This window comes from Telmatherina bonti, assembly GCF_933228915.1.
Source record: "Telmatherina bonti genome assembly, chromosome: 23".
NCBI classification, from domain to species: domain Eukaryota; kingdom Metazoa; phylum Chordata; class Actinopteri; order Atheriniformes; family Telmatherinidae; genus Telmatherina; species Telmatherina bonti.
In genome coordinates, this window is record NC_136632.1 from 13,873,897 (window position 1) to 13,887,224 (window position 13,328).

The 13,328-nt window shown below is 38.9% G+C and overlaps 1 protein-coding gene across 3 annotated transcripts in view; it reads left to right on the plus strand.

Annotated features, from left to right (window-relative positions):
- Window positions 1–13,328, plus strand: part of dock4b (dedicator of cytokinesis 4b) — a gene marked incomplete at both ends in the record, with an annotated part of 117,991 nt that overhangs the window by 56,529 nt on the left and 48,134 nt on the right. For all 3 annotated transcript variants that reach the window (XM_079263285.1, XM_079263284.1, XM_079263283.1), the window contains 3 exons: window positions 792–880; window positions 10,107–10,232; window positions 13,025–13,149. In XM_079263285.1, coding sequence (XP_079119411.1) covers window positions 792–880; window positions 10,107–10,232; window positions 13,025–13,149 — 340 coding nt within the window. The remainder of the gene's footprint in view (window positions 1–791; window positions 881–10,106; window positions 10,233–13,024; window positions 13,150–13,328) is intronic.

Below are 13,328 nucleotides of genomic sequence, written 5' to 3' on the forward strand. Positions count from 1 at the left end.
TTCCCCTCTTTTATGAACAAGCTCATCAGTTTTGGTTGGAAAGTCATCTTTTAGTGAATTATCCTGCACGAAAAGGTGTCTGCTACTGTCTTTCTCCATGTTTTTTTTTTAATGTATTGCAGCACGCATGTCATAAACCTCATCTTGACGTGAAATATTGCAGTAAAGCACCTTATCGCGGCGTAAACCTTAGAGTCTCATATGAAACGATAGACATTTTCTATCATCCAAAGGATACATAGTCATATCGCCCAGCCTTAAATCTTATCAGTTTAGATATTTTAAACAAAAGTGCATCATTCCTTGTGTTTCAGAGCCTTGAATGTGACAGTTGCAGTGAAAAGATTCTCTGTTTCAAATAGTCCAGCGTCCACTGAAAGGTGGAAAAATAAAGCTATTGTTGACACAGTGGGCTGACCTAAATTATAAATGGATCAGACTGACTGACCAAATGGGCAACTAGGACTGTGGGAAAATCAGCCACTTTGGCGTAATGCCAACATCAGACAGACTTTAGTGGAATTTGTGAGTAAGATTTGAGAAATGAGTTTAAAAAGATTATATGTAAAATAAAGCTTAGCATTTATTGTATTTGACATAATATCCTGAGACTTAAACCGGCAATGATGCTGTTGGGATTATCCGAACTTCTGGAATATGATGTTTCAAAGAGCAGGAACAATTTTCAAACAGAAAGGATCTTGTTTTTCTTTAACTTATTCGTTCTCAATGGATTTAATCAAAGCAAAAAGTTAAAGCTGCAACCCTTGCTGTCTGTTGTCTGTCTGAAGGTGTAATACAGAGAGCGAATGGTACCAAATCCATGAGAACATCATCAAGAAGGCCAACTCTAGGTACAACTTGTCTGGATCCAACACCGGTAAGAACCCCATCTACTTTATTTTTTCCCTCACATTTAAATATTTAAGGAAAAAAACATAATGTTACTGTGCATTGTGCACCAGGTTTCATGTTATGGCGCAGAAGAACAACTGTAAGCACCACTTAAAAATAGCCTTTTTAAGTCTGGGTGCATTTCTTTCACGCCTGTGCTTGCATATCAAACAGAGCTCAGTTAGCTTTACTAGTTTCATGCTATGCAACAGTCAAAGCCTGACTTGTAGCATGCATGTGGAAAGTATCAGTGAAGTGGAAAGTACAATAGTTAAGTATATTTGTGTCGGCAGGAAATCTGCTATATGTCTATGTACTCACAGTTTGTATTAATAGCAGCAGCTGCATCATATTGAACAACCACATCAGCAGTTTCCCCTGGCAACAGGTTGGTGGAGAAGTAGAACATTTAGTTCCTCAGACATCAAATAAAAATCTCATGGCGACAAGAGGTTTGCTCTTGAGGGAAATTCATATTTCTTTGCACTTAATAAACATTCAGTACAATCAATTAAAGTCAAGTGATGAGGAGACTGTTGTTTCCAAAGGAACCTTGACAGCTTTAGTATTTCCATGCACGGATAATAAAAAGCTTATTCTTTAGTAAAAAAAAAAAAAAAAAAAAAAGCTTGGAAAGCAGAAGCGAGACTCTGACACAAATTTCACAAAACCTAATTACAGAAACAAGATTTGGACTCATAGGACTTGTGAAGAACTTGTGTCAACTTTGTCTGATTTATTGTCTATATTAAGAAGGAAAAAAGTGAAACAAAATTATACGGATTCCTCCCGGTTGACTTCTGCTCAACAGAAGCACACAGAATCATGCAAAAGTTTCTACAGAAGGCAAAAGCGAAAACTTTACCAGACATGAGTGTGCTGCCTGATTTAATTAACAGCTGAGCTGCATGACATGTGCAGCAAAGAATAACTGCAAAATGATGTCTCGTGTGGTGTCATGAAGTTTAAACTGTGACACACAAACTAAAGCCCGCAGATGAGTTTCAGATGAATATTAATTTCACTTTCTTTGAGCATTGTGCCTGGTTACAGATTACCATATTTTTACAATGTACTGATAATAAAATAAAAATCACAAAAGAGTATAAAGGTTCATAATTATGTATTTTAATGTGTTGTGTCATGTTAGACGGGATATAATCAAGGGCTGGGTGATTAATCGGATTTTAATCTCAATTACGATCTGGGTTTTCAACGATCATAAAAATTAAAAGGGTGTGATTATTTTTCTCTCAGCAGTTTCCTCTCCTGCTGTCTTCAGTTGCTAATCGAGCGTCACTGGCATTGCAGCGCTGTGCTGTAAACTTCTCCCACAGCCGCTTCGGTTTCATTCAGCCAACTTGGCGAGTTTCTCACTAAATCTGGCGACTTTTTTTTTGTTAAAAGCGACTAGGGACAAATCTAGCAACTTCTACTGGAGTTATTAGAGACTTTTCTGGTGTTTTGGCAACTGACTTGAAGGCACATATTGTTCTGTAGTTTCTGTATGGAAGGAGCAGCGGGAGCCTCTCCTCGTCCTAAAACACTCCCAGGCGGCCAGTCTCAGTCGCCTCCGGCTGCAGGTCAACGTAGAATAACTGCAGTAGGTTGTGGAGGTTCACTACAACATAGTTTATACCATTGTCAGTGGGAACTGGCTGCATTATTTTCATACACATAGTTCAGCGAGTTAAACATTGTAATATCCCTCTGTTACGGGGCGTTACCATAGCAACGCGTTAATCAGCTGGTTCAGATCAGCTGTCTTTTAACAGATGAGTCATAAAAACATGCTGTAGCCTGACAGCGGTTGTTTGGCATAAAACGTACATCGAGGCCAACATAAAATAGTTCCTATAAAGCGTCAGTCAAAATAATCGTGATCATAATTTTTGTCATAATCAAGCAGCCCTAATACAATATACCGATTTGTTTTTCCTTTTTGGGAGTTCAGCAGAGGAACCATTTTTCATCCACTTGAAAGCACAGCAGCTGTTGAAATGTGATGAATTTCTTTTAACCATTCTACATCAACACATCCACTCGTGTTCTGCTGATGCAGCTGAGTAATTCCAGGATCATTTTCAACACAGACTGATTAAAATAAGATGAAATGCATTAAAGATGGCATAAAAATGGAGCATATAGGCAGATGAGAGGGTATTCATTTAACACTACTGTCCATTTGATGTATTAAAAGAAAATGTAAAGTCTTCAGTTTATAATTAGGATGCAGTTGTCTAACTTAAAGCTCATTTATGTACATTTTTCTTTGCAGAAATGTTGCTGCAAAGTCCGGCCACATCGCTTACAAAAGCAATAATCATGTATGTTAGCCCTGTTCAGTTGCATGGGAAAGCAACATCTTCTGATCTTTGCACATAATTAAGTGCTATCAGGGTTGAAGTTGGGGAATTATGGTGGAGAGCGATTACTAGAATGTCAAGAATCTCTGCTGCAGATCATATTAATCAGCTCCTCTTTCCGCTTGGCCTCAGAGGACATAAAAAATTACTTGACGACAAGCCATGCAAGCCTGGCATGTTAAGTTATCATGAACAAACATGAACAGGAATACTGTGATTTAACTGAAAGGACACAAACCTATTAAAGAGGATCTGCGTGATCTGAACATCACCTTTTTTCACAACACCGGTTCCTAACAGGAAGCCTTAAATGGTGGAGTTCCCAATGCAATGGCTAGGGATGTTGAAGAGCTTTGCAATTTTTTTTTAAATTTTTTTTTTATAATGAGTACTACAAAGGTGTGAAATGATTTCTGATAAAGCCCAGGAACAGCAGTGGAGTGGAAATATGAAGCAAAATAACTTACTTCTAACAGCTACCCTCTGCTGCTTTCTTATCTCACAAAATACTTCCAACAGAACCTTAATCAGGTTCCTGCTGAACGGCACTTTTGTTTGCTTCTTACTTCTGCTTCTGCTGGCTGGTCACATCACCGTAGCAGACAACACGCAGTGCGACCTGCAGGATCAGATTAACAAGAGATCATGTGCACGATTATGCTTTTAAAATACCAAAATGCTTGGCAGATGAGAGCTCAGATAGCGTATGTTCTCCTTCAGTTGACAGCGTTTGATGCCTGCCGGCTAACAGTGGCATTATCATCTTTTAAGACTTTGCAATCAAAGGCAATTATTCACACTCATCATTAAAATAAGATCGTTGTTAAAAGACAGCATGCTGTAAATGTTTCTCAGAAAGCTTCCATCGTTTAGGCTTTCTTCTTCACACAGACTCAGTGCAGTTGTGCAGGCTCACACATAATAAACACATAAATGAATTAATGTGTGGAGTTGACTCTCATCTTTGGCTGCAGTGTGCACTTTATCACAAACACTTGGATGTTCAGCGATTGAGTAGCTGTCAGCACAAACATTGATCCGGCTGGGTGCCTGATTTGCTCCGCTGCTTCCTCTTTCAAAGTGGATTAGAGGGGAGCTGTGGGTCTGTGGTTGCAATATGCTGGCACACGTCATTTAGATGGTTTGTCTGGAAATGTCTGAACATTGCTTAACTAAATTTGACATTGATCTCATATAGATGGAAGAAATGTCTTTTTTTTGCTTTGGCAGAAAGAAGAAAATAATTTCAATATTTGAGATACTAAGCTCCGGATGTTAAATTTCAGTTATTAGAAGCACAGCTCATCTGCCTCGATCTGATGAACTAATTATGAATTTATTGTCTTGGACAGTTTTCCTTTGCATGGATTCAGTTTTTTAATGTGAACATCTTCAGACGCATGAACGCTTACAGTATATTCAGCTTTTTCTCATAAGCTGCAACAAGTTGGAAGAAAACCAGAATATTCTCGTAAACAATCTTGTTAAAATCTAAATTCATGCCTCCTCTAATTTCTTGTCTTAAATCTCCACGTCTATGTTTTTTTTTTTTTTTTTTAGCTTGTTTTACATTCAGGGGAGCTAAAAGAAACATCTTTAGCAGCCTATTTTTAGTGGGAGCATGCTCATCTTAGGAGTCAGTTCCTCCCGAAAGGAAATTATTCTGCTGGAGTGCAACATCACACAGGAGGTATGAGTCAAGGTGTGACAAAAAAGTAGAGGATGTTGAACAGGTGTGATGGCAAAGCTTCCTTTTTTTCCCCCACATTTCTAATATTCCGCATTATGTGTGTGTGTATGTATGTATGTATGTGTGTCTGATTATAGCAAAATGTGCTCCTTGTGACACCTGAATGAGAACACTGACGATGGTGTTGCTTGATTTGGGCTGAACATTAAATTCTTCTTTTACCAGTTCATGAAAATATATCCACGTTGCAGTTATATAACAAATAAGACCTTAAAGTCCAAATTCTGTTGCACAACCGAGGAATGGACTTGAGAATTATTGCTCCTGGATATGTAGAGCCCTCTTTTCACATTTAACTACATGGTTTTAGTGAGAGAACTCATTTCCTCAAAACTGGCATCACCAAGCGGGCATGTGTCTACTTGGAGTTTTTTCCCAATGGAACGGGCTTGCTTGATTTTGTGGAACACTATGCATAATTTAGGGGCCACAGTTCATCATAGTTAGTGTCAGGAGGGCAGCTTAAGTAAGTGTGCAGTGGAAGAGTGCATCTTTGAGTGTGTCTGCGTACATATATATGTGTGCAGTTTTCCATCCTGGTATAAGTGTGTCTGTACGTCGTTGTGTATCTGATGTTGTCTCACTGTGTGGTTATTTTGTTATACTAACTTGCCAGTAAGCCAGAAGTCATCTAATTTGGATCCAATTAGCAGAGGAGAGATGAATACATTACCCTGATAATATAGAGGAAGAGGAGCGGTGTATTTGGAGTGGTGTTTTCGATCCAAATTCAGATTTATTTGTAAAGCACATTGAAAAACAACAGCGGTTGACCAAAGTGTGATACAGACTGGCTCAAATCACAACAAATCACAATCAACTGGTGACATGTTGAATGCCAATGAGAATAGATGAGTCCTTAAATAAGATTTAAAAGAAGACATTGACGGAGCCTGACTAACACGTAGAGGTAATTCGTTTTATAATTTTAGTGCCTAGCAGAAAAAGAGTCCTCTGAGGTTTAACCTCATGCTTGGAACAACAAAAAGCAACTGATCAGCTGACCTCAGCGACCACGATGGAGAGTACATCTAAAACTTAAGGTGGTGTAAGGTCATTTAAAACCAAGACCGTGTCGAATTTTATCAAAGTCCTGTCTGGTTTAAATGGTCTTTAATTTGGCAATTTGTTGCAGTTGGGAAAAGCTAGATTGAACCATCGAGCTGATCTGAGTGTCAAATTTCAGGCAATCATGTCTTATCACCCTTAAATTTGTGGCAGTGGATTATAAATAAGGGGTCATGGTTCCAAGATCAACATGGTGGACCAAAAAGAAAAAAATATTACCTCATATTTCTTTTTGTCATTAAATCTGAAAGAGTTCAAGGCCATCCTTGCTCTAATGTCATTAAAACAATCCAACAAAGGCTAAACAGAGTGACAGCCATGTTCTCTCACTGCTATATAGATTGGACTGTCATCAGCATAGAAATTAAATAAAATTCCAAATTTCCTCAAAACTTTTCCGAAAGGGAACAAATACAGTGAGAAAAGGAGGAGTCAAATAAACCCTGTTGTACCCCATAGAGACGCTGTAGTCAAACACTGTCGCTCGGACAACAAAACTTTCTGTCTGCCAGATGAGACTGAAACCAGTCTGAGACTGCAGCTTTAATACCAACACGGTGCTTGAGGCTAGAAATGAAAGTGTTATAATTACTGTGTTAAAGGCAGCAGTGAAGTTTAAAAAGCTCATGGACAAAATAATTATCAGCATCAGCCGCTACGTTTTTTTTTTTAACCTGTGCATTTTAAAGTTGTGTGTGCTTCTTTATGGAAAGGGGGTGGGGGTGGGGGGGGGGGGTGATTGAATTCAGCAGACAAATAAAAAAGGGTTGATGAGTGTATGTGGTGATTTCTGTTTACCAGTATCCATAAAGGGGATTTCATAAGAATCAGCCTATGTATGAGTCAAGTGAGCTCCCACCTCCACATCGGGCGTAGGCAGCGACAGAATAGGCTGCGACAACGCACGCTGGTTTGTTTTGGAGTTTTTTGTTCTTTTTTTCTGAGTTTTGAAGAGGCAGTTTGGGTGGGCTGAGGACAGCAAAGGTTGAGGGTGTTGTTGTCAGCCTGAGTTACATCTCCCAAACAGAATATTAATGAAGCTGCTTGTTTAATTGTTGCCTTGCAACCGTTTATAGCCAAACTGTGTGTTTTAGGTTGCCTCAGACTGGCTCCACATTCAGTAGCAAGCGAATCATTCAAGAAAAGAGAAAAAAGAAAAAAAAGAAAACAGTCCCACTTAGTGGGATTTCCTTTCAATCTCCAGCAAGCCTTTATGTAACTAGGACTACAGTGTTGATGGACTGTGGTGTGTTTTTCTTAATTATTCAGACAGGTGGGCTGGTTTATGGGGTCTCTTTCCCCACCAAGGTTATCTGCATTTTCTATCTCTTTCCTTTCTCTTTGTTTTTTCATGATATGATTGTGGTAATGGTGCTCTGACATCATAGCGGTGCAACCTTTGTACCGACATAATGCAATAACACAAAACACAGCTGATGTCCCAGAACATAAAGGTGTGAAAGAGCAGTTTTTCAGCCTCAGGATGCTGCAGAGAAATATCACCTCTATCAATGTGCATAATGAATGTCAGCGTGCCATCTAACCAAGTCAGAGTTTTAAGGTTGAAAACTTGAGTGGTGTTGCTTTAATGCGTGTAATTCCCTAATCGCACAGAAATGGAGTGTAATCCTCACCAAGCAGGCGCATCACAAACACAAAATCCCTCTCAGTACAGTTACCATAAACAGAAACATGAAGCCTAACTGAAGTGGGTCATTCGACAACTTACATGTTAGGGCTGGGCGATATATCGAATATACTCGAGATATCGTGGCTAGTCCCCTGTGCGATATAGAAAATGCCTATATTCGTCATATTCGAGTATCCTGTTGTCACGCAGTTGTTTTTAGCTGTGGGCGGGGTTTTCTCCCTCCTCCTCGACTCTGCACCGCTTTGCACAGAGTTAAAGCAAGCGCACCTAGTTATGTACATAATGTGAGCTACGTGCTACGTTATGAGAGGCAGCGTGTAGCCACTTTCTCGCTAAATTTGGCGACTTTTTGTGAAAAGCGACTAGCGACAAATCTAGCAACTTTTACTGGAGTTATTGGAGACTTTCCTGGTGTTTTGGCGACTGACTTTAAAGCGCATATTGTAAAGTTATTGTCAGAACGAGAGTCTCTCCCCGTCCTAAAGCACTCAGTCGGCTCCGGCTGCAGCTGCAGCCAGTCAGAGGAGCAGAGAGGACACCTGCACGACTCCGCCTAAAGTCACAATGAACAGCCAAGTCCGCCACTGATCCCGCTCTGGATTACAGAGTGGGATGTAAATTGCAAAGTTTTTCACGTCACGCAAAAATAATTAATTCTATTTGATTACATTCACAGCCTCTGTCACTTACTCACCTCATCCACTGTGTGTGTGACACAAGCATATTTATCTAGCTCGTCATGTCTCTAGAAAGTGCAGAAAGGAGTGGGAATCAAATCATGAATTAAAAGCTGTCTGAAGCCGTTTATTGGAGACGATACGAGGACATTCTGCCTGTATTATAAGACTGATTTCTATGCTAAACTCTGCGATTAAAAAAAGATACACGACAACTCAAAAACGTATCCGTAAAGCAAAGCCTTATAATATTTTATCATTTGAAAAGTCCCCCCCTAGAGCACCTATTTTCATACGTTGCATTTATTACATCATGCAAAGGCACTTTATTTTGTTTTAAAATGACATGTTTCTGCCGCTGCTTTAACTGTTCAATAAATACGGTTTTGATCAGTTTGCTTTGTTACAATTTCATCCTTTTGGCATAAATGTTTAAAATCAGCATATCTTAATGCAGTATGAACAATTATGTTTTAATGGAGACACAAAATCATCTTACTGATGTGATTGTATGCACCAAAGCATTCATTCAAGGCTGAGGTAAATATCGAGATATAGATCGTATATCGTGACATGGCATAAAAATATCAGGTTATTAAATATCGCCCAGCCCTACTACATGTTTTGACTTTTATATTTCTTTATCTCATGTTTTCATTTGGTTTTGTAGTGGTTGGTAAAATATAACTGAAGTCAAACCACTTTGACTCTATATAGGCTGCACAGCTACTGCATTATAGCTTTATATTACTCTTTATCAGATGTCACATTAACCGCTTCAGAGCGCGACTATAGAGACTCCGCTACTCATTGTAAAAAAGCCATAAAAGTAACTTAAGTTGGTTTTATTGTGATAATTTGTTTGCTAAGCATTATCAAAGACAAAGCCACAGTATGAAGACATTAGAAGCTTTCTGTCTGATATGCAGTTTACTGGTTATCTTGATCATTTGAAAGTGTTTTCACTCGGCTTCACAACCTCGTGCTGCTCCGCGTCTCTGTTCTGCAGTGAAGAACAGCATATTACAATCAGGTCTGCAAACAAATCCTGCCTCCTTGTTGATTCTCAGTGACTAAAACCCCTAACAGCTAATGAACCATCTCACCGCTGCCTCCTGACTCGCCCCGGAAAACAAATCCGCAGAAATCATCATTATCAGTGTTATCTTCTCCCTTGCATGTGGCTTTATCGCCATGTATCTGCTTCTTTTCATCATTAATATCGACAGACAAACACACACACACGCACGCACAGACATCTAGGAGATAGGGCTTGAAGTCTTTATATGAGTCGGTACTTTAATTTTAGATTCCCTGACATTTGGAGTTATTGCGTAAAGATATTGATTTGAAATGGCCTTCATGTTGGATTTCCTTCCAATAAAATAACAAAAAGGAGCTGTGAATGACTCACGGGCTCCTTATATTTATTAATTTATTTTTTGTCTATATATTTTCTTGCTTTCCTCACAATAAAAGCTCCTCTTGGCAGACATTGCTATAGTTGTCTGGTCTGCAAGCCCGAGCAGCTGTAATAAAACTTAAATATTCTCTTATACAACATTTTCTTTGAAATATGAATAGGTTTTACATTTTGTGCCACTGACTTTATTGAGTGGGCTTGTTAAGACAGATGGAAGAAGAAAAGGCCATGCTATGACATTCCAGCTGCTCAACGTCGTGCTTATCTCATGTTTCAGGCCTAGCGGTGGCTCTTCAGCTCCTCCATGGGGACATCGAGCAGCTGAGGCGGGAGTACATGGTTCTCTTCACCCGGGGTGTGTCCATCACCAGGAAACTGGGCTTCTCTGATGTCATCATGCCAGGTAGGACACTTCTGAAAACCAAATATCTGATTAGCACATCATTCCTCCACAGCACAACCCTTAAATCAGCAAGCTAATTTGAAAAAAAAAAACAAAAAAAACAAATCAAACAGATGATTAGCTCTTTCTATTTAAGTGCTAAGTTCCAAAATTACATATGAGACCTCCTTGAAGATGTCCTAAGATCCCGATTTAACATGAAATTACACATTAAAGAAGATATTTCACATTACACAGAACCTTTGACAAGACACTCTTATGGCAACGTACTGATTTATCAGACAATTAATCCTTTAACCAACTCATTGCTAACATTTATCTTCAGCTTTGCTGGGAAACGCACATTCACTTAGCTGCAAGTAGCAGTGTTGTTGCATTTGCACTTTTCTAAACAAATATAACTTTGCAGTGTTAGTGTTTTCTGATCATAGTTATGAACCTATAGATTATGTTATTGTATCAATCCATTTGTTCAAATCATATTAGTGGTTAAAGCCTTTGTATTGAGCTGGGGGTTTTATACTTCCTTTTTTAAGGTCATGGAGATCATGCATCATAAAGAAAATTTAGAGATCGATACATACAGTCAGAGTCATAATGTCTTTTTTTAACTGTTCGAGAAAGTGAGATCATCAGAGAGACCGTTCCTGGCAGAGTCGGAGAGAAAACAAACCACAACCTTTTTATTACCACACAGGGCTGCTAAATGCTGAGCTGCTACCACCACTGATGAAAAAAAAAAACCCAAAACATTTATTTAAACTAAAAAAATAAGGGGATTTATTATGGGGAGTGAGTAGGTAGAAGGTGCGACCAGCAATAACAAAATGAACACTTGAGATCGTTGTTGCATATCAATCTGGAAGTGAAATAAAAAAACAGTGTTTGTATTTATAGTGGGACATTTTAGCTGAAAACTTTCAGGGCTGCAAACTTGGTGATACCTGACTATTCAGTTTGATCCTGTATAAGCTGGCCTGCTCTTTGAAGCCATCTTGTTCTAACTTTTAATTATTACCTTTTCCATACGGTAAGTTGAGTAATATTTAAATTGCACTTAAGGAAACCTTCCCCAGATGAAAGATTCCCGCTGTGCCTAGAAGGCAGGCAACCTTGGGGTTGGTGCCTCTCTAAGTGACACAAAACCCTGCAGAGACCCTCAGGCTTAGCTGGATGGGGTGTTGTTGCCGTGGTAACAAATGCACAACTGCTTGAATGTAGGATGAAACAGGCGGCGAAACATGTTTAATTTTTTCCATCTGCAGGAGAAAAAAGTACCGTTTTGTTTGCAGGACGTGAGGCGTCTTTCATTTAGGAGAAGAATTTTCTGACTTTTTGATCATTTATAAAGACAAAGGATATCTGGTCACACAGATTAAGAGTAACCACAGACTGCCCCCTCTGTTCTTGCCTCACTAACAGATTTATACTCACCATCTTTTTTCTTTGTCTGTCTGCCTACAAACCCCTAAGACCGAGTGCTCTCACTCTTTTCTTCTTGTGTAAGTGTGCCCTTGGGCAAAGGGAACTCTCCTCTTTTTTTTCCATACTCCTATTTCCGATTTGTATCTGAAACTAAATTTCTCATTATCTTACACACACACACACACACACGCGCGCTTTTCTCTTTGTCCAGCTTCTCTGCTCCCTTTGTGTTTTATGTGAAAAATATTCAGTAAGGCTAAAATATGTACAGTACATAATATGTTCCCATGTTACCATGGTTTCTGTTGTTTCTGATGGAGCACGCCATTTGGGTGCCCTGCATGCTTTGTGCCGTTTTGACTTATAATGAATTTTCGCTGCTTTGTTTTACCTGTTTTGTCCTCTCATTTATAAAATCTGCTAGCTTAGCTAATTTGATAAAAATCAGCATTTGACCAATGTAAGCTTTTATTTCTAAAGCCTGTTTTGGGGGTTGCACATGTGTCTGCTTGTGCTGATAAAATACGCAAAATCTGAAAGGCACCCAAACAGATATGACTGTGTAAGCTGTCAGGGGTTTTTGGTCACATTGGGAAACCTTGTCAATGTCCTTGCATCGCTAAGAAGCATCAAACTTTCATAAACAGCAATGTAACAGCCGTAATTATCTTTACAGATATTAACCATGTAAATTTGGATGCTGGTTATATGGCTTTTTGCTGTTGTTGATGCACTAGCTTGGCTAACTTTTCTTTTTTCGTCTCATACATGTTTGAATTATTTCTTATGCAGTCTGTTTCCTGTCTGGGAGTTGGTATGTCAGCAGTAGCGAAAATTAAATAAAAGAAAACTAGACCTTCTAAAAAGGAAAAAAAAAAAAGTCAAATGGCTCCATTTGTTTTTTGGGTTTTTTTAAAAAATAAAACTGTCTGCTTTTTAATATGAAAGCATGTAGTGCATGCATGCAGCCAGTAATTAGACGTTCCAAGCTGACGTTTCTTGTTTGAGGGCCCTCATTAGCAGACCTGTTTATTCCTGGTCAGACTCCATTGACTAACAGCCTCAATATAAACTTGACATCACATGCAAAGTGTCATCATTGTGACATTATCTTATTTCTTAAAACTGACTTTTGTCTGGCTAAATGTCCCTGCAGCTGATTTTGAATAAATTGAAATGTCATATCTCTTGGCTTGGTTTCATGTCAGCAGGAACTAAATCATTAAATACCACTAATGCAAATGCTGTCTGCTCCTGCCGTGAAAAATTACACACACACACACACACACACAAAAAAAAATGCTGAGTGCTCATTAATAATGCTTGCACATATACATAATCAATGTTTTGCTTGGCTGTGCCTACAGGAGAGATGAGGAATGACCTTTACATCACACTGGAGAAAGGAGAGTTTGACAAGGGTGGGAAGAGTGTTGCACGAAATGTTGAGATCACGGTCTACGTGCTGGATATTGATGGACAAATCCTCAAGGTAAAACCCTTGTTTCTTTCTTTCTTTTTTTTTATACAGCATTAAATCTTACATGCTAGCACATGTCTTATATTCTTGCTTATTCTTATGCTATTAAAAGTGGGCGTCATATTTTGTGTGAAATTCTCCATTTAAACACGGCTGACCCAGAATGAGGGTAAAGCGTCTCTCCAGTGTGT